Here is a 23,315-nt window from a genome sequence, read left to right on the forward strand (position 1 = left end):
TGAATTCCACCACCATAAGCACCAGCAGAAGTTTCATTAAAAATGGCTTCTTTCACAGGTCAAGAGTGAGCTCGCCGAGTGTTTTGTTTGAAGGTCGCATCCACTTCCAACAAGATGGCGCATCACCTTACTACCTCACCAAAGTCTGGGATATCCTCAATAACCGATTTCCAGGTTGATGAATGAAACCCCAAAAGTAAGAATCGAAGGGTGTCATATCAGGTGAACAAGGTGGTCATGCAATTGGCCCACCTCGACTTATTCTTCGACCTGCAAATTGGTTATTGAGGATATCTCTGACTTCGGTGAAGGAGTATAATTTTTTCTGACACTACGGAATTGAACAATGTATGAACAAGCAGATCATGTGTACCAGAGGTTGGTAGGGAAGTGCCAAAAAAATCATAAACAAATGTATCGTTCTTCATGCGATACTTTGTGATACAGATACCACGAGTATTGACTGATACCGATAAATCACCATTGGCTCAGCCAAGCGGTGTGGGAGCTTTCACACCAAGTAACCAATCAGTTACATTTCACACCATAGCAGCATGATATGCTGCACAAACCTATAGTTGATTGTGTCACTTGTCACTTTGGTGTGAAATCTCACTAAGTGACCAGATCTTGAAATTTTTGTAACAAAGTTTCCTTAAAATAAAAACAATATTTAGATACAGCCTAAAATTTTGTTGAAATTTTCTCATGGAAAACTAGAGTATTCTCTTTGTAATGTCACATGATAACTTTTCTTACAGTTTGCATAATACGTACGTGGCCATATTACTGGGAAGCACAAAGGAGAAAATGATTGGCTCTGCTATTGAACAGTATGTCAGGGTTGACTCACTGTTGCCTATGTCCAACTCCTCTGCAGTTCTTCTCCATATGGATCCAGCTGTGAACGTCTCTCATCATGTGAGACCCCTTGGTGTCCCAAGAGGGTAAGCCTATTGCAAAACTTTTATTTTCTTGGTATTGTTTAGATTTCAGAATGTTGAATGGCATCTTCTTTGTATGTAACACCAGACTGTAGCTCTCTTGTTTGAGTGCGCTAAATTCATGGCAGGGTGGTTAGCATTGTGTGGTAAATTTCAAATCTAAGTGAGGCATGACTTTCTCATTGTTTGTCACCTAATCTGTCTTTATCAATTCATCATTCATGTTCATCAGTGCAAAGAACTTAGATGTAGAAAAGTGATTAAAATAACAAAAATACATGGTGTTTCTTTTGCTCATAAATATCAAATTATTGGTCATAATGCAATGAAACTTGCTACAGACATACCTTGGTGTACGAGAACCATAGTGACATCATTGAAGATGGCGCCACAGTCTCTCTAGTCCTTGCGCGGGCATGCGTGTGTGTCCTGGCGATTCTGACATTAAATGCCAATCGTATGGATGTGTGCTTTCAGTCTGTACAATATACCATGTGTTTTACTTAGACATATGAAAAATATAAGATAAAAAAGTACTTGTTCGAATTACAGAAGACATGCACTACTGTAAAGAGCAGCTCTGAAATTTATAAGTCAAGCACATAATTTGTGGCGAACCTGGAAAAGTCAGGGAAATCAGCCTGAGAGTCAGCACCTGAAGTGGTAAATGTTAGCTTTGGGGGGGGGGGATGCTCTTATAGTTCAATAATGGTGACAATGAGACAACTGGGGGATACCTTGTCAAAATTTTGCTACCTAAGGGGATACCATCACCCCATCCCCTGCACTTTGAGCACTGCAGTGAGCCATGACATTTCGAAAATACATCCAAACCGCTATAAAATTCTGGGAAAATTAAGTGTTTTTTTTTCTTTCACTTGCCAAAATATGGGAATGATATTCACTTTTTCTTTGACCAGCCTGTTGATGTTCTACATAAAAATGCTTTTTATTGTTTAGTTTCATTCATTTGATTTGAACAATTTTGAATAAACCTTGTTCTCTTGAAGAGCAAGTCCAGTATAACACTTAAAATTAGGTCAAAGCACAACAGAATGATTTTGAAATTTATTTTAAAATTGCTTGGGAAGTCCAGAAAGTTTGTCAAAGTGTGTGACTATGTATATGAAGCAGATGGTAGCACACGATTGTGTAGAACTTTGTGGTTATGTTTTTATGCACTACGGCTACATTTGTGTGTGTGTGTGTGTGTGCGTGTGCGTGCGTGCGTGCTTGCACGTGGGACTATCTGTAGTGGGTGAAAAAGTAAAAAAAAAAAGATGTAAATGTGTTGACTTAAAGCATTAAAGGTCTTCTTCAGGACTGGAAAATTAAAATAGGATAAAAACAGTTAAGCAAAGTTGATGATATTGGCAGTTGATAAGCACATCTTTAACTGACCTATTTTTCCTCTCCTGGAAAAGTGCCTTCATGCTTTACTTTGAAAGTGTCTTCGATTTTTTTTTTCATTTTTAACCAGTATGAATATGTTTTAGTTGTATTGTTATAGCTATATGCATTACTTTGTATTAACTTGTAATTTATACAATATACATTTTGCTTGCTTAAATGCATACATGAAAATGGAAGAGTTAAAATTTTATTTCTTGTTTGACTAGCACTAGAAATTATATACAAATTGTATGAAGGAGGCAACCTGATATGCTAATTTATCTTCTGCTTTCTCAGTTCTGAGTTTTTCAATGAGGACTCTCTGTGTATCACTGTGCAGAGGAACAACCAAGGAAATTACGAGCCTCTGAAGCTTCAGCTGATTGGCATGTGTGCCCCAGAGAAGCTTTTCTTCAAGAGGGTCGACCCTATTGTCAGTTGCAAGGTACAGCTATATGAAAAGAATATTTTTTTTATACATTATAAGAATTCTCTAGAGTTTACCATAATATATTTAAATTGATAGCTAATAGCTAGAGCCACTTTTTTATGGTGAATAAAACATTAAAATTTCGGTACAAGGACTCGACACATTTTGAGATCAAAAGCAAAATGACATTTCAGTTTGAAATGGCGAATATAACCCTAAATTTGATTTAAAAGCTATAATTATTACACAAAATAAAGTTATTCCTGAATGAAGAGTCCATTTTTGCTTCTTGAATATTTACAGCAAAAAAATTAATCAATTTTCTGTGATTTGCATTACTCACAGGATAATTAAGACTTCAGAAAGTGTTGCATTAATAAATAAACTTTAAATTTCGTGAAGAAGAGATTTTCTCAGGATATCAACCAAGTGATTTCCAGATAGACTTCTGAGCTTTAGAGAGCTGACATCACTCATATCTTCAGGGACTGAGAGTGAGTGATGTTACCTCTCGAAAGCTTAGAAGCCTGTCCGGGAATCACCTGGTGGATATCCCAAGGAAACACTCTTCATCATTTTCCACCAGGAAAGTTTCAAGAATTATTTAAATTTCATGTTTAAGATTTTATTTTGCATCATTTCATGTCGAAACATGGTAGGAAAATGCACCTCGCACCTTTTAAAAAAACATGAAGAATGAACATTACAGCATGTTATTTCACATTTCGTGTTTCTGTCAAAAACTAAATATGCATGCCTCTACTAATATCTCATAGAGAATTCATTGAAAAGTTTGTGAAAATTGTTGACCAGGATTTGAACATAGCGTAAATGAAATCAATTTTCGGGCCAAAATATCAATTTTTCTTTTCAATTTTATAATTAGTTACAAATTAAATAGATATGATAAGGATACGATTCATTTTTTTTAATATCTTTGACTGCTGCAGAATTAAAGTGTAAAATATCAAAATAAAAATCAATTCCTGATAGTGTTAATCTTAATGACTCGTGTCTTCCTTAACCAAAATTATTCAGCTATGAATCATGCTGAGAGCTTTTGAATGTAACATTAGAAACTGTAATGAGAATGGAAGAAAATGTGGCAAGATGCCAAGTGATAGATAAACAAATGAAGAAAATAGCATATGCTGTTCATATATTATAAGTGAGAGTCCTGGGTGTCTGCTGCAGAACCATGTGATCTCGACAGTTACATGCCCGAGACATCACCTGCCTTCCTACCTTCCAACTTTGTGTTAATATTTATTGCAAGATAATTATTTAAACTTTGGTTTAATGTTTTCACCTGCATTATGTTCATTTTTAACAGAGTTACTCACTGATTTGTAAAGTCTAGAAAAGACCGGGAAGTCCATCTATTAGGAAAGGAGGGTTGTAAGGGGTGACCTTCCACGTAGTACACCCAAATGTCAACCTCACTTCCACATTAGTACACCCTGGACTGAAGACTAACGAGGCTCTGGCGACTGGCCCCATGGCCAGTATAATTTTGTTTGTATTGTCCTGTTGTCCTTATGTGTGCTGAGTGCCCGTTTACAGCCTCAGCTTTTAACAGAAGTCAGAACATTTTAAGATTTTTAATTATGCAACGTTTGTAATGATAAGGGGCTGGCCCCCGTATAATGCGATGGGAGCAAAATAGCCTAAGTGCTGACGCTCCCACAATTTTAAAATCAAATTCGAATCAAATATTAGGAAAGGAAGTGCTTGAAAAGCATGAAGAATTTTGTAGAAACAGTCAGTCCAGGAAAAGTTGGGGGAATTTGACATACAGTTGTTATATTATGAAGAAATTTTGGTGAAAAATGCATGCTCGACCAGGACTCAAACTCGAGCCTCTGGCATACTGTGCCTTTCCTTTACCACTGTGCTACCAAGCCAGGCATGTTTTCGCCTGATTCGCTGTAGCTGTTTTACCTTATTGCAATTGTCTCTGTCAGTGCTATTGCAATGAGATCATGTGCCTTCAAAACTTGTTTCGGGTTGTCTGCCAATCTGGAAAAATCATGGAAATTTACTGTTTCTGGAAAAAAAATATTTTTTTTTTGTAGTAGTGCACTGAGAGTGTACACAAAGGAAAATAGGACAATAGGACAAGCAAGAAATTTTAAATTGTATGTGGACAAACTATACTTCAGTTTGATATGCTGAGTATCACTGGTAGTCACTGGTAGTAAATACTCTAGGAAATGTGGTCATGTTTTGAACTAATAGAAATCTACTACAGTAAGTGGCTATTGGAATTTACCAGTTTCTTGTTGCAATTTTTGAGTTTGTATACAATATTTTATGTATGAATTGTTTATACCATAATTGTTATGATTTTTTACATAAAAAAATAATCTACCATTAGTCAATATGTGACAAGTAGTACATAAAGCTCACCTCTTATACAAACAGGCAATTCCTGTTCAGTTTCCCTTCTCGTTATTACTTTTAACATGTGAAGTGCATATTCTAATAACTTGGTTAAGTGGGATTCTAAATATGGTATTTAGCTAAAATATAGTGACTTACATACATGTTTAAATACATGAATTGCCACAATGACTTGATATGGAAAATTTTGGTTCTTGGTCTGGAAAACCTGGAAATGTCAGGGAATTTTACTTTTATGAAATGGTAGACATCCTAAGTTTCTCCTGGGAACCATTGATGTCAACAGTATTTCAAAGGCAACAGATCTCATTGCAAATTAAAATGAATTCATTTAATTTGGTTTCAAGTCTGAGGAAGACCTTGATAAAGGCACACTGTTGTTTCCTACTGAAATGTAGACTGCCTTGGTCAGCATATGTACTGATTTTTATCTCCTGCATGTGCCAAACAATAAGGTAGTTGTTAATCATGGGTGCAGGCATGAAAAACATTTTTTTGGGTGGGGGGGGTCAGTCATAATTATTCCTAAGGACGTCTCAAGAAATTTGAATACTAGATATAATAACAATAATGATTTTTAATTAATAATAATAATTAAAATTTAATAATAAATAACTGATTCCAAACGTATTATTATTATTGCTGTCCTTATATCCTTGAGCAGACTTTTCTACTCTATCCATCAGCACAACTTTTTTTTTCATGCAGTGTGTACTGAAATGCACAGCTACTATATTTTGTTATTAAATTTTAGATACTTCAAGAAAAAGCAATAAAAGTAAGAGAAAGAAATTTTAGTCATAAAGATTATGTTGTTTGACCATTAACTTAATTTTGAAAACTGTGGAAACCAGTTATTCATTGGATTAAATGGTAAAACATAACCTGGTGCCTGTAATGTAACCTCAATTTTTCAACAAACAACTAAAAATTAATTATTACTACAATTAAGCCAACCAACTCTCCATTTATGCCCCCCCCCCCCCCCCCGTGAACACCGTTTTTCTTTGGTTATTCTGTTCGAATACTAACTAAATGGACTTTATTTCCATTATTAAAAATAGAACTAACAAATGTTCTGCTATTTTGTAACTTGCAATAAACTATGTCAATTCGGGGTGAGGGGTTCTATAGGTCAGTTCGATCCCACTTTCCGATGCTCATCTTGTTCCTATACTTACCAAACCGCATTATGTGCAACCACTATGACTACACAAGTATGTGCTTTATAGGACCGCATATTGGTTAAATGTATGTACTATATCGACCGCTGGGTGAAGGGTAGTGAATGTAATGCATAGGGACATTGAATTTTCGCGATGAGCGAAATCGCGAAATGTGAAAAAAATATGCAATTTTGAACATTCTGCACGTAACTACACCCCAATGATGAAATATGCGTGAGTTGTATTCGCGAAGTAATGCAAAATGTGCTTTTCTACGAAATGAAAGATTTTTCACGAAATAACCATGAAATATCATCAAATTAAGTAGAAAACACGCAAAAAACCGGCAATCGAGGTTGTGCCCGCAAACTGTCGATTTGTAATGAAACGTTTGCCTAAAGTATCCTACCACTTGCAGCTGAAGAACGTTTTACCTGCGATCACATCAGGAAGATGCTGCAAATTGGGATTTCCCATGCACATAATCTCAGTTTGAAAACATCGCTCCCTGTCAATCTGCATTCCTTTCTTTCCCCAAATGTCTACTCAACTTCCAGTTTCATTGAACTTGCTAGCTGTAGCAGCGATAAGATTAGTCTGTTCCCGCACATGAAGGGAAACAATGGTGTCATTTGTGTTCAGTCATGAATTAATTTTGTTTATCATCATGTGATTTTCAACATGTGGTTGTGTATGTGCAGCAGTGATTATTTTATTTGTTGGACAGCTAGGATATTCTTTAAGTACATACAATGAATAAATCACTTTAGATATGCAATTTAGAAATAAAGTGATTTTGTGTTGATGTGGCCGCTGTGGCTCAGTCAGTAACGTGTCTGACTACCATGCTAAAGGTCCCGGGTTCGATCCCCGGCCGGTTCAAATCCGGGAACTTTTCTAACGATGGAAGCGGCCCCGGTGTCCACCCAGCGTCGAATAAAATGGGTACCTGGGGGAAACCCTGGGGGGTAAAGGCGGTCAGGGGCATGATGCTGATCACATCACCCCACTCACGACTGGATCAAGAAAGTGTGGGGCGTTTCCCCCACACCCCCTATACGCCTTCATGGCATGGTGCTATGCACAGGGGAGCACTTTACTTTACTTTTTTTGTTTTCTTTTTGGTTGGACAGCTAAGTACTTGTGTATGTGTACAGTATATAAAAATGAAGTAGTTTATCAATTTATAGCTCTTTTAGTAGTGTGTTTGGTACCACAACCAGTGCCACTTACAAGTGTAGAAAAGGAGAGGCTATTTGATTGAACAGCCCGATTTGCCTATACTTAAAACAAAGCCAAGAGGGGCTTATACCCCAATTCTTCTAGTGTGATATGCTCTGAATTTTTAAGAATTTTGAATTCTAGTGTAGAAAAGGAGAGCCTCAATAATCTGATTTGCCTATACTTAAAACAAAGCCAAGAGGGGCTTATACCCCAATTCTTCTAGTGTGATATGCTCTGAATTTTTAAGAATTTTGAATTCTAGTGTAGAAAAGGAGAGCCTCAATAATCTGATTTGCCTATACTTAAAACTATGCCAAGTTCCCATATCATTTTATTGTTTATAGTATGTTTTTCTGTCAAAATCCCGGGAATTTTGAATTCAAGTGTAGCCCCCCTCAGATTGATTCTGCCATGTATATATTAATATAAAACTCATAGCTCCTGGGTTCTGAGACCCAGTAGAGTGTGGTGCATAGCTCCATGGTTTTTATTGTTTTGTAATCAGGAGGCCTCTGGGTTTGAGTCCTGATAAAATGTGAGGCCTCCCCTGATTGCAAAATGTTAATATTGTTGCCTTGTAAACAAAAGGCTCGGGTTTGAGTCCTGATAAAATGTGTAAGATTGAAATACATGTGGCAAAATAATATGTCCACACGTGAGATTTTGAGAATAATTATTGCTAGTTGATATACAACTGATAGCTCCCAGATCTGAAACCTGGTAAAAAGTGTTGTACAACAGCATAAAAGAACAAAATTATTTTATATTGGGGATCACCCGAGCCTAGTTAATAGCTGTTGTCTGGGTATAAAAGTATCAGCTCAGCCATTAACTGCTGTTATATTTTTATGCAGGCAAAACTGCCTGATCAATACAATGGGAGAGAAGTGGGTAAACATAATTAATTGGTTGCATGTTTTTTCTAATCTTTTGATCAGTTCTATGTCCCGGCAGGCAATTTATATGCGTGCATGCATGAGATAAAAACTACATTGTACCCTTTCAGGGAAAATTCCCCCCCCCCCCCCCCGTACATGCCTTCATGTTATTGACTCCAAGGGAAATTCTCAGTAATGAGAATATTGGCCCCTTGCATGTTGTCAGACAAGCCGGAGCACAATTCTGGTCTTGTCTTGTTGTGTTAATATAAACCCGAGCGGGACTTACAGAATATATACATTGCACAATTTCAAAGTCCAACTTTGAATTGTATTTAGCTGATATAGAGCTATGAGCTCTGGATTCTCAATAAAATGTGGACATAGTTCCATGGCTTATTGCCTTGTAAACAGGAGGCTCGGGTTTGAATCCTGATAAAATGTAATGCCTCCCCTGATGGCAAAGTGTTAATATTGGTGCCTTGTAAACAAGAGCTCTGGGTTTGAGTTCTGGTAAAATGTGAGGCCTCCCCTGATGGCAAAGTGTTAATATTGTTGCCTTGATTTTGTTTTGGCTACACTTAAAAACTAAGGCAAAAGCTCTTATGAGCATTTTGCTTACACAATAATATAATGTAATATATGCTTAAATACTTGTTGCTGTTATGTTAATATGTTACCTGGAATATGCTCAATATTTTAATTGGACACCAGCCTCAACTCATATATCTAATACTAAGACAATGTACAATGTAATGTGCAGAAATTTTTCTAGAATTGCTCTGTGACTCTCTCATTTCTTACATCATAAACATATGATTTTTCACCTATGAGAATAACACTACATATAGTGTCATCAGGTAATGCCTCATGGAATTCACAGATAATTTTAATATTTGTCCTGTCATTCACCACAACTTGTTTCCTTTTTGAAGTGTTGATGACAAACATGGGTCTCTGTGCTTTGAATTCATCTGGTGTGTAATACATGTCAGTATTGCCAGTAGTGACCCTTTTGTATGATGAAAATGCCTCATATAATTTAAGGAAATCATCCTTGGACATGTCTAAATTATAATTTTCTCTAGGAAATACCTCATTTCTGCCATTTTTAAGATATATGTTCTTGATGTTGCAGTTATCAAATTTACTTGAATTTTATTCCTGATTATTGTGTCTTCCAGTCTGAAACAGTACCACCACAAAATCAGGCATGTCATATTGTATACTGGAGAATGAATTTGTAGCATCAAACTCATAATAAGTACCAGATGCGGGCTTCTGTACACATTGATATGTATAAAATTGTAGAGGAATCTGTGGATTTTTTATTATATCAGCTTTGTATTTAAGAGCATAATTGGCCTCATATTCAACAACTGGGATTCTTAACTCCATAGTCTGAATAATGCATTTGCCCTCATCAGGTAGGGTATTGGGCAAAGCTTCCCCTGTAGAGTTTAATGTGCTGTACCTCATCAAAGCATTATTATCATTGGCAGCTCTTCTAAATGTGATTCTTAAACCACCCTTCCACATAATATCTTTGTAATCTGAGAAGAATCCTGGCAACAGGCGCATAGGGAACAGCACTGTGTGGCTCTTGGATATAATTTTATCACCAGAATCAAATCCACCTATTTTGTAGTAAGAAGCCTCGGTTTTGGATAATTTTAATGTGGCCAAAGCTGTGGAGGTAATGCCGGGATAATCTACTCTGTTTATAACAACGCCATGCTTTCTGATCTCAATTTCAGAGAACAGATGCGGCACAAAATTGTCTACCAATCTTATGTTTGAATTTGCCGGATAATCTGTTCCATCGAGCTTTACAACATCAAATTTGATGTATAGATCTGCTCTGTGGGGGTGTATAAAGCCATCCCCTACATCAAGATCAACCTCAATCTCTGTGTTGGGTTGATTTAAATTTGCAAATGTCCTTCTGTTTGGGGGGAATGATTGTAGCTCATAACTCTCAATATTTTCCATTTTTTTCTTGTATGTATTTTTATTTAAATATTAATCTCTATGATTGCAGTTGTTGTGGCTCCAGCAAAATCAACTAATTCTTCTTTTTCATTAGTGACCATCAATTCAATGTTATCTATTCTATTATGGCACACAGGAAAATATAATGTTGGGGATGGAGTGTAGATGATTGGCTCCATAAATTCAGAATTAGGTTTGAATGTTGCACTGATGCCAGTTTGTTTGTGAGTGCCTATGCCATTTGATTTGGTGATCATACCCTCGGCCACATTACAGTGAATATTCAGAGTCTCTATGGCTAAGAATTTAGGTATATTAATAGCAGTGTGTTTGATGCCTGGTTCAAGTTTTGTGTTGTTCTCAAATCCTAACAGCTCTCCTATAGTACCCAGATCCACTGTTTCTGTAGCAGATACAATCTCTACTCTGTGAGTGACAGAATTTTGACTTAACACTACACCTCTGGATAATTGAGCATTTAGAGTGGATAGATTATATTGCCCTGGAGTGATGACAATTTTTTGATCCCCAACTGCAATTTTGTTGTTGTGGTGTGTAATATTAGGGATCAAGTACATGCCGTAAAATGCTCTGAGAGCTATTGTTTTGGGATACACTATGTCATCATGTAATTTGAGTTTCAATATTGAATTTTGGCTGGTGAGATGGAATACCCCCATGATGTTTCAGATACCACAGGGCTTTTTGAAAATTTTCAATTGATGGTTTATTTATTTGAGACATATATCTGAGAACAGATAAACACAAATGTCCGCAAATAACATCTTTGAAGTTTTGAACACGGGCATTATTGTAATAAAGATTAGGTGATTTTAAATATTTTATTAAATTTTCAGGTGGAACACCTCCAAATGAATCAAACACAAATGCCTCATTGTTTAAATATTTAAGATAACAGATCCAGTGAGTGCCCTGATTTTTGTACTTATCCAAATTAACAATGCCACACTCTTTGTTGAGTGGTTGTTCTGGTAAAGAATCAGACATGTACACACCTCTAAAATGTTTGATGCCCAGTGGCTTGATTAAAGCTTCAATATCTTGGTTTGTAAGCGGCTCTTGTTTTTTTAAAACTTATTCATGGCTCTCTTAACACCTTTGCCTTGTTTCTCCATGGCCAGGTTATGGCGCTTCAATTCATCTAATTCTGCCCTATTCTTTTTGGCATCTATTACTGTTTTGCTATGGCAGCTGATCCCCCAGCCAAGCTCCCAACAGCCCCAAGTGCTGCTAAGATGGCCGGGATAGTAAATATGAAACCCCCCACATGTGATTTTTTCCTGGATTGTTGTAATTTTTTTAATTGGGGGGGTACTAAGCAACAATTTCATACCATGTCCCTTTGCAAGACAAGAATTTTTTTTCTTGCGCTGCTTTTTGGTTAAAAGACTATCAATAGTTTTAAGAGATTTAAGACCTGCATAAGGTATTTGATACATAACACCCTTGGCCTTCATTGTAGGTTTATTATATACATATTCACAGCCCCCACCCCAGTTTTTGTTTGGTGTTCATAGCTATGGTGGTTCCCAATGCTGCTATTTTTTCACTTAAAGAAGCATCTTTGCTTACAAATCTGCCAAATGCAGCCTCTTCTAATTTTTTGTCTGCAACATGTCTCTTGTCAAGATCAGAATGTGTGTTGTATGCTATGTCATGGTCTCTACAAGCAGCATCTAGGGGATTAACACCAGGATCACCTCTGTTTAATCTATGCTCCAATTTTGTGCCTGGACCACAATACTGATAGCCTGGAATGTGTAGTTCAAATGGCAGCTTGTTTATAATGTCATTAACCAAGCCCCGACCCTCAGAAATATTCCAAAATTTAGGTGGTAGAGTATTAATAATTTTTATAAGATATCCAATCCCCTTAGTGTCATTCACTATAAAATTAGACAATTTTGTGCTTATCATGTCCATAATTCCAACCTTTTCATTGTAAAAATTGTCGTTGCCAGCATTTTCCTCCCCAGCTATCACCAATAACCTATCTACAAGTTTCCTGACATCATCAACCCACACAAATTCTTTAGGCAGGGTGTTGTATTGTTTGATTCCACTGCCTGTCTTAATTTGTGACCATATGGGCTTGATTAAATTATTGTATTTTGCTCCACTGCTAGACTTGACTCTTTTTTGTGTGGGATCATTGTTCTGGTATAAAGCATCTGATTTTATTAATATTTCTTTGTAATATTCATAATCTTGATCTGTATAGCTGCCAGGCCTTTTCCTAGTCATCAGCTCCCACAATCCAGGTGTTCCGGGATATTTAACAAAACCACCCTTTTCTCCAAGATGAGATTCTGAATAAACAATTATATCATCTCCCATAAATGTTACTTTGAAATTGCCAATTCTATGTATGATGCTACCATCAAGCTCTGTGTCAGCATATAAGCCAAGCTCTGTGTCTTTAGGTGTAGTTAAATATTTTTGAGCAAGAAGACCCAATTCAATAGGATCCTGAGTAGCTTCAATTCTTCTAGGAGCAACAGGACTAGGTGTATGAATGCTGGAAAGTGGGGTGAATGGATAATCTAATATGTTCCTGGCAGCTACAGGTACAAGCTCTGTGATCAAATTTTGATTTTGCTCTGTAACAGTTTTGATATTTTTACCTAATTCACTAATAGCATCAATTACAGGCTGTTCTGTTTGTTTGTTTTGTTCATAAATTCCTCGATTCTGTGATTTCCATCCCTTAAATCTTTTTACAAGATAATCTCTTAATTTAAGATCATCAATGATTGGCCTTTTCATGGTTATTTATATATGTTTCAATGTCTAGAAAATTGTTGATTTTATTTCTGTATTTGCCACTACTGGGTTTTCTTGTCATATCAATTGTGACAAACCCATAACTGTCCTGGTTCCAACACCTACTGCAAAACTTGGAAAAATCATTGTAGCTCAAGTCCCCACCTACATATTCATCATGTATGTGTTTGAGGTTGGTATGATCTTGATGAAACACACATATAAAATTGCTGTTGTCTCGGATCAGCTGCTTGGGTATTTTTGAAAAAGTCTGTGCCAGGTAGAAGCAATCAATGTTTTTGTGTCGGCCCTGTGTAAAGAAATTTCTAACCTTGTTTTGATTATCCAGTATAATGTCATCAAACACAACAACAGAATTATCGAGACATTCATGAAGTGGCTTAACATCTGGTTCAAAAGTGGCAATATCCAATCCATCATATAGCTTCATCAGCTGCTGATATTTTAATTGTTCCAAGCTCTTAGAAAAGACATACAAGTGCCTGTTTTTCCAGTCTAACCAGTTGGGTGCCAATAAAAAATTATCAACTATTAGTGTAGTTTTACCACAAGCCGATGGCCCAACAATAAGACATCTAATATTTTCAGGCAGCAACTTGCCATTTCTCTTAATCTGCTGTTCAGGTTCTGGCAGCCTTTTTATAACATCCCAGGTGCTCATATTATCACTTTGTCTGCATCGATACAGCTGTGTTCTGGGAGTCCTAGCCATTTGACAAATAACTTGTTGCCTTTTCTGCAGATGATTTTTTCTATGAGATATGTGTCAGGCTGTTTAGTTTTGCTGAGTTCTTCTTCATAGAATCTGCCTTTGAGAATTTCTCCTCGGTGGTCTTTTATTATATATGTGTTAAGGGCCCCAGGTTGAATTTGAACCACTGTAAATAATTCAGTGCTCCAGTTTCTTGTAAAGCCTCTTTTGAATAAATGCTTATATTTGCTGATTCTTACTTGATCACCCACCTTGTATTTGGCCTTTCTTGTTGTTGGCTGGTATCTAGGATAATAAACAGTCCTGATCAATTTTTGCTCATCAGATGAAGTTACTTCAGAGGGTTTCATGTTGATTGTGGAATGGACCGAGTTGTTATATTTATGTAGAAGTTCTGGAAGAATATTAATCCATTTATAATTACCCTGAAGTGTAAATTGTTTATACAGATTTTTTAGGGTTTTGTTGAATCTCTCTACAATTGAGGCCTTGAGATCACTGTAACTCGAATAATGTTTTATTGACTGGCTTTTAATAAATTGTTGGAACACAGAATTATAAAATTCTTTGCCATTATCTGTTTGCAAATAGCGCGGTGATCTTCCACTCTGATTGATGATTGTCCTGATGGCTTCTGTAACACATTTTCCAGTCTTGGATTTGAGTGGCACAGCCCAGGCAAATTTTGAAAATGTGTCTATTGCAGTGAGTAGATACTTGTAGCCCTTGTTGATTTTGTCTAAGTTTTTCAACTGTCCACTTGACATTTCAATCAAGTCGCTCTGCCATAAATCATCTATGCCTTTTGTAACTACTGGGAGTCTCTTAAAATTATGTCTGGCTTGTCTGTGTAATTCATCAACAATAATTTGTCTCGACATAATATGAAAACAAGAATATTGCAACTATGGGGTGTTCAGCAGCTGATACTACAGGATTTTCTAAATATAATTTGTCCCCTATTTGTATTTTAAATTCCAGAGAGCCATCATCTTCAGCATAGGCTGTTTCTAATGTATTGGGATCTGTAAAATCCTCTAACTCTACACTGGTGATTTTTACTTTGTTATCAGCATTTGTTATTGATAAGGTGGGGTAGTGGTGTGCCTGTGGTTGAAGCCAATATTTGATCTTGATTGGTCTCAGTGTGCCCCCAACAAAAAACTGGTAATAAAATTGTGCAGGGGACAGCATATATATTTTGCCACCTGGTGTAAATGGTGAATCATATTCTTTGTTGGGGATGCTGTACAATTCAAGAATTACTGTATGTTTAGGATTTTCAATTATGCCTGTTATTTCCTTTTCTGCTGTAAGCAATCTGCTTGTTACAGATTCAAGGTGCTCATTGATGGTCCTAACAACATCATCATGGCCTGGCTTGATTTTTATGTCCACAACAAGTTTTTTGTATTGTTGCACAATTTCTTGTAGCTGGGTGGCAAAAACAGACAGAGCATTTGCTTGATTGGATTCCATGGTCCCTAGCTGTTGCTTGATATTAGCTACAATTTGTTGCAAATTTTCAATAACTGCCAATTTTGAATTTTGAGCAGTAAGATCATGGACCTGTCTTCTGATATCCTCAAACAGGGCATGCAGTTCATTAATATGTTGATTAGTTGGTAGAGTGGCCACTGTCTGAGTGAGTTGTTTGATCTCTGTCTGGATATTCTTGATATCTTCTGATTTCAATATGCGATTCACTGCCCTCTTAATATTTTTAAGTTCCTGTGATGTAGGCAGATTTGATACTGTATTTTGCAAAAATTCAAGTGCCAATTTCACATTGTTTAATTCAGATGCATCAGCCACATTTTGCATAGCATTTTGGAGCAGGGCTATATCTGCCTGAGTGGGTGTGGATAGTTGTAAAATTTCAAGTTTTGTTTGGATATCATCGATCAAGTGATGAAAATGAGATAGTTCAGATTCAGTGTTGAGGTTTTCAAGCTTTGTGATCTGTTCCTGGACACTAACAAGTGTGTCTACAATACCAGGCAAGCGGGATTCTAGAGATTCTTGTACATTTGTCAAATCACTTTGCACTGCTGCTATTGTACCCTCAAGATGGGTTATGGTACTTTGAATTTTTCCAAAATCTTCATATGTTTCAAGTTGCAGCTTGATATTTGCAACACTCCGAGTTATTGCACTCAAAGCATCAGAAGATGGCAAGTTGTTCATAAAATTTTCAAGTGTCTCAATTTTTTCTTTAACCTCGGCTATGGCATTGTTCAGAGGGTCCAGATTAGGTATTTGGAGTGATTGAATCTGTTCTTTTAGAGTGGAAATCACTAGATCAAAATCTTCTTGTGATTTTATGCTTTTGACAATTGTTTGGAGCTGTGTCTGGACATTATTTATCTGCTCTTCCAATTGTTGTTTCAATTGCTCAGAGTTGTTAGCCTGGGTCTTAAATTTGGCTTGAAGAGCTGCTACAGCTTCTTCTAAACTTTGAAAATTATCTAATGTGGCCAGGTCAGTATATTTCTGAAGCAGCACTTTGAGTTCAGAATCAATTTTAAGAAGAGGGTCCATGCATTGTGATTGTAAATTTGTAATTTCTAATTGAAGACTGGCATTGAGTGTGGTTTGTAAAGCTTGTAAATCACTTCTTAATTTCTTGACTCTGACATCAAGCATAAGAATCTCATCACTGTGATCTTCATGTCTTGTATGGCCATGTCTTGTATCATTAGGCATTTTGTTTTAGTGGTTATTTATTATTGAATATCTGATTCTTAATTCTATAAAAAAGGGTATAAGCTTGTCATATGATCCAGGGACCTCAATATATAAGCAGTCACCAGCAGAAACAGTATATACAGTGCCAGAAATCATGTTTGAGTGCTTAATTCTATAAATATTTCTCCCCACTGAAATCTTGACATCACCCTCAGGGGTTGTAATAAATTGCAATTGACCACCTACAGGTAATTGGTAATGATTTAAATTATTGTTAAATATGTACAATGTTTTACCTGTTTCATCATCAACATCTGTAAGTATGCTGTTCAGATGAATAATTAACAAAGCACTCAGTTTAGATATTATATCAGAAGAGGGTTGTGGTGTTGGCAGATCCATAATAGCCTGTTTTTTGAACCCAAATAAGTTCATAGGCATGTTTATTTATTTCAAATCATGCTCTGTATTTGGGCATTGATTCCCACTTTTCAAATCACAATGCCCCCATGGTAGAGTATGTATGCCACATGATAAAATGCATCTCTTATCATCATGTGGGTCCAGAGCCACTTTTCTTACAATATTGCTAGTCAATAAGTGATCCACACTCTGAATTCTGGATTCTGATGTTCTTATTAAATTCTGGGTCTTGAGGCAATTTTTATAATCTTCAAATTCAAGCTCTTTTTCCACAGTTACTCTGCCAATGCCCTTGGCCTTTTTGGCAACAACGCCACTACATGTTTCAAAACTGTACATCTTGGCTCTTAACCCAGCAAATGCCACAATAACATCACCAAGTGTCTCATCTTTTAACTTGCCAGGCACCTTTTTGTTGTGGGGTTGAATCCTTGTATGTTCACTGGTATCAAAATATTCAAGCAATTCAGGCTGTGTTATATCTTTATAAACATCTTCTGTTTGAATATCAAGAACAAAACTATCTGTGTCCATGTACATCAATTTTACACGATCCTGATAAAAAGGTTTCAACACATCATAATACAATTTTAACATGTGTAATTTGGCCAATTCCAATATCACAGCCCCTACATAAATAGGCTTATCAAATTTAATATTTGTTTTTTTCATGTTGAAAAGTGCCATATTTTCATCATAAATTCTTCTATAATTGAAGTTGGGCTTTGCAATCAATTTTTTGCTCCGGCTGGGGTCAGTAATTATTTTAACATCGATATGTTTTCTGACATTTTCAATTGTTTTGCCATACACTGAATTGACCATCAATTTAAACAAGGTCTTATCAAATTGGGTTATTGCTGATGTTCGAAGCTCTGTGTTTGTATCAATATATGGCTTCAACCATGTTGAGTGCCTGAACCTCAAAACTTTTCCAACTTTGGTCACTTGAACATCAGGAACTGGAGGTTTTTGTAATATATGACATAATCCTGTTTCGGCTCTAGAGTCATCATCAATTTCTTCTGTTTAGAGCCAGGTGAACACTTAACCTCGGGAATTGGGGGCAGATCAGAAAATGTGCTGTGTAAATCATCAGGAATTGTCAGATCAACCTCTAAGAACAGGCCATAATTACTGTCATCATAATTCTTAAGATCTTCAATATTAAAATCTTCAACCCACTCAAGCCCTGCATATGGCAGTTTATCCATCATGGCATAACCATAGAGGCTGTTTGCATCTACATACAGTATATAATTTGATGGCAGTGCTGGATCATAATCAGGAATATATTTGTTATTTGCTCTGGCATATCTCTGAGAACATTGCACCATGCCCCCTCTTATACATTGTTCTATAAACAGATACATATCTTGATCCTGGATCAGATCCAATTGCATTTTAGTGTTTAAAAACATTGCGGACCATGCTAGGCCCGGAGCACTGTAAACATATAATGGATCCAGTTTATAATTTTGCATGGAAGATTTTCTGAATGCCTGCAATATATCAGCTAAGAGGGTTACATCAAGTTTTAAATATGCCTTGTGATAATCACCAAATGTCTTGCATTTTAAATTGTTCCACATCAATTGGGCATGGTGATAATCTTCATCAGTGATTCCAGATCCTCTGATTTTGCTGTAAAACTCTTGTTGTGGTGGCAGAGAACACTCATCAAATTTAGAAAAATCTGTAACATAATCATATGGATATACACCCTTCCGCCTAATTAATTTCAGGTCCTGATTTGGAAACAAAGCACATGTGATTTTGAATTGATCATCAGATAATTGAGTGGCCAGTGTAGCCAGGCTAGCCGATAAAATTCTGTATGAATCAAGAAATCTTAAGTGAATAGAAACACCATTAACTTTAATTTTTTTGTTAATGGCAATATATTTCTCATCATTTTCTGCTACAATATTTAAATTCTGCTTGTTAAACCCCTCGTACCTGATCAAATGATGAAAATCATAATTGGATGGTCCATGGCAAAATATGGGGACAAATTTTGGTCTCTGGATCTCAATATTACAGCTTTTACACAGGGCCATTAAGAATTTACCATCTGTATGAGAATGGTGATGAACCTTGATATTTGCATCTGAAAATTCAGAATCACATACCGGGCATTTTTCTGCTTTGTTGAAATCTTCAATCTGTTTCTCTGTTAAAGGCAACATAGGTTTTGATTTTAATAAAATATTAGATGCTATGTCATGGCACTCATTTTCTATTCTATGTGCAAATTCTTTGATGGCATCTGGTCCCATGTATAAATATTCTTTACAAACAACACCATCCTGTACAACCACATAATAAAAACTGGAAGGTTCATGTAACTGGTATGGTGTAATTGAAGGTTCATCAGGATCTGGGCTACAGAATGCAAGAGGTTTGAGATTTGATTCAAAATCACAGACTATATATGCTGGGTGTTCCAACAGGGCTTCAAATGTTTTGAATTTTGCATTTTCACTTGGCTTTGGCATCACCATATGAACAGGTTTATGGTTGCCACAGTATTTCAGATGCTCAATTAACTTGTTTTTAGCAATTTCTGCATTTTTTTCACGAACCCCATTCACCATTTTTCTACCATCAAATACACTTAAACATCTTCTGCACAACTTGAATATTTTATGAGTTTTGTCTAGTTGTGTTCTGACTAAAGCTTCAAGATTATGTATCAGAGTGTAATGATTTGTGCCATCCCCTTTAATTAAGAGCAGATCAATCGGAATAGCAGATTCATCATCAAGTGTACTGATTCTCAGAGGATCTATCAAGCAATTGTCACGGCCAGTAGAACAAATAAATACATTAATAGATAATTGTTTGCCATTGATGTGCCTGGCCTTTTTTTCAAATTTATCAATATTCTGAACAGACATTGGATATTCTAAACCCTCCATTGCCTCATCGAAATTGTGTTCATGTTGCTTATAATAAGTTATTCTCTCAGGATTCCTTGAAACTGGATACAAAGCAGCTAAAATACACCACAGAAAGCATTTCTGGTCATTATTTTTTATATTAACCACGGCTGTTTTGTTTTTGATATTGGCAGGTAATGGCAGATATGTAGATCCTTGTAATGGGTTGAATTCAGAAATATTAACATATAACTTGTGTGGAGATCCGCATAGGCTCCATCCAGACTCTTTTGCCGCAAATTCAGAGTGTTTAATATTCAATTGATCTATCAAACTGCTTATTATTTTGTCTGAATTTGCATTTGAATATACCGGTACAGTTTCTGTTATGTGGGGCTGTGTAAATTTTGTGCCATTTGGCTTCTTATATTGTGCAAACAATTTGAGAGACAGCTTATAAGAGCCATTTTGTGCATTTAGAATTGCCTGCACATCAGGATTTACACTGTTCAAAAAATTCTCAATACCACATCTTGGCTCTGATACAAACCGATAATCTCTTAATTGGCCATTAAAACTGCTATGGATAGGTGGTGCATAGCGTGGCTGCTTTGCAGGTCCAGCATTAACAGGTGCTTCATGCTTCCTTTTCAGACCAGATGTGGATGGTTGTGAGGGCAATGTTGATGACTGTACATAAGAATTACACTTATGCCATTTGTAATATGCCTTGCTTAATATTTTGTGGCATCTTGGACACATTTTTGTGGCCTTTCTGCATTTCTTACAGTCGCAAATATGCCGGTGCCTGGCCCAATGAGAACTAGATATATTTTTATTACACTGAATGCAATATTTTTGTTTTGGCATTTTTGTTGTTTATTTATATAAAATTTCTTGGTCCAAAAAAACAGAACTATGCCAAAACAATTATAACAGCAATAACTAGGCTCGGGTGATCCCCAATATAAAATAATTTTGTTCTTTTATGCTGTTGTACAACACTTTTTACCAGGTTTCAGATCTGGGAGCTATCAGTTGTATATCAACTAGCAATAATTATTCTCAAAATCTCACGTGTGGACATATTATTTTGCCACATGTATTTCAATCTTACACATTTTATCAGGACTCAAACCCGAGCCTTTTGTTTACAAGGCAACAATATTAACATTTTGCAATCAGGGGAGGCCTCACATTTTATCAGGACTCAAACCCAGAGGCCTCCTGATTACAAAACAATAAAAACCATGGAGCTATGCACCACACTCTACTGGGTCTCAGAACCCAGGAGCTATGAGTTTTATATTAATATATACATGGCAGAATCAATCTGAGGGGGGCTACACTTGAATTCAAAATTCCCGGGATTTTGACAGAAAAACATACTATAAACAATAAAATGATATGGGAACTTGGCATAGTTTTAAGTATAGGCAAATCAGATTATTGAGGCTCTCCTTTTCTACACTAGAATTCAAAATTCTTAAAAATTCAGAGCATATCACACTAGAAGAATTGGGGTATAAGCCCCTCTTGGCTTTGTTTTAAGTATAGGCAAATCAGATTATTGAGGCTCTCCTTTTCTACACTAGAATTCAAAATTCTTAAAAATTCAGAGCATATCACACTAGAAGAATTGGGGTATAAGCCCCTCTTGGCTTTGTTTTAAGTATAGGCAAATCGGGCTGTTCAATCAAATAGCCTCTCCTTTTCTACACTTGTAAGTGGCACTGGTTGTGGTACCAAACACACTACTTCTTTTGTATGTTGTTTCCTCTTGTAATGAAAAAGTGTGTGCCATTTTTTTTCCCCCACCGCTGGTATATACCGCTGGCCTAATATTTTATTTACCGCTGTCCTCAGTTTTTATTTACCATAAATTTGTCTCCCTAGTAATGCGCTGTGAAGCTGGATATCCTAGGTTTGAACTCATATAAAGGGGGATTTAAAACCTTATCGAACAGGGAATTTAAAAGTTGGAATGGAAATTTTGGGACAATCACAAGGTATTTTTCAGTCTGATCCAGGAACAGCACTGGAAAGAGGACAGCAAAAGTGAAAATGAAGGGGTCGCGGGTGGGCTGCGATTCTGAGAATTAGACCAGTTTCGCTCAAAATTCAGAATTCAAAATGTTTGAAAATTCTAGCTCGGTCATTTTAGAATTCTCTCTGTTGTATTTTTGTGAAACTGCGAATATTTTTTTGAAAATGTGTTAGTTTCTGAACTCCTATTAATCCAACATGCCAGAAGTTTCGGGAGGGGGGTTGAACCCTAACCCCCCTCTAAAGATGGCCTTGTTGTTAATTGTACATGTAATACTACTAATTTTAAAACAGAACTTTCCAAGACTGTTAGTAAATATAAAGTAATTTAATCGTCCTATTCATTTACAGAAATCTACTTCCTCAGCATGGCAGGGTGTTGTTGTGTGCGAATGGAAGAGGGCCTGGCATCTAGTGGCAACATTTGAAGAGCCTGATGGCTACGAATGTGGTTTCAGGAAAGCTGTAAAATCATCTTCAATCATTGAAGAATTTAAAAATATTGGGAACGTTTTAGGTAAGTACTGTTGTGGAAAGATATCATTTGATTCCTCTTAATTTTTTCTTAATCACCTGTTTGAAATTAATATAGAGCCTCCCCAATGACCACTGTCACCAGTGGTCTCACATTTCTCAAAACACCTGGAGCAGTGGTGTTCATGGACATGCAGAAGGGAGGAGGGCATGACCTCCACCCTGGAGAATTAAAATCGAACAAAATTATATATTGTTGAATTATTTATTAACGAAATAACGAAAATTTCAAACAGTAGTACAAAATGGTTAGAAGAAGAAAGCTATACATGCATGAAGAACGAAAAACACATGTGTCAGTACTTGCCCGACGTATACATCTGTACATATGTCACAGAATCTTGCAGTAGAAAAAAAAAACAGACTACTGTCTGGTCACAGTTTGCCAGCTCATAGTAAATCTTTACAAACAAAGTTACTAAAACAAATATCTTCTACATATATTTTACACACATAATTTCATTTAAGTCACAATAATATATATTAATTATTGTGAAGGAAGGCATTCCAGGATCATGATAACTTCAAACTGAAGCAGTGTTTTTGAATTAATTATTATGGGAGGAAATGTAGTATTGCTACAATTAGTTGTTTTTAAGAAAGTAAATTCAGTGTCATTAGTCATTGTTATTGAAAGATTTACTACTGCAATTTGATAAACAGATGTTTTCTTTAAATTTTCTGAATTCAGTATTTTTGTAATATTTGTAAAGGGGAACTTTGTTAAGTTTGAGTTTGTTTAAGTCCACTTTATGCACAGATATGCTAATAGGGACTGGACCTACAGTTTAAAGTG

General features: G+C 36.2%; 1 protein-coding gene across 1 annotated transcript in view; it reads left to right on the forward strand.

Annotated features, from left to right (window-relative positions):
* Nucleotides 1-23,315, forward strand: part of ndl (serine protease nudel) — a 114,844-nt gene that overhangs the window by 78,424 nt on the left and 13,105 nt on the right. Inside the window, exons 17-19 of the mRNA XM_083142257.1 lie at nt 762-947; nt 2,634-2,781; nt 22,337-22,502. Coding sequence (XP_082998383.1) covers nt 762-947; nt 2,634-2,781; nt 22,337-22,502 — 500 coding nt within the window. The remainder of the gene's footprint in view (nt 1-761; nt 948-2,633; nt 2,782-22,336; nt 22,503-23,315) is intronic.

The sequence above is a fragment of the Lepisma saccharinum genome, chromosome 20 (genome assembly GCF_977018435.1).
Source record: "Lepisma saccharinum chromosome 20, izLepSacc3.1, whole genome shotgun sequence".
In the NCBI taxonomy this organism is placed as follows: Eukaryota; Metazoa; Arthropoda; class Insecta; order Zygentoma; family Lepismatidae; genus Lepisma; species Lepisma saccharinum.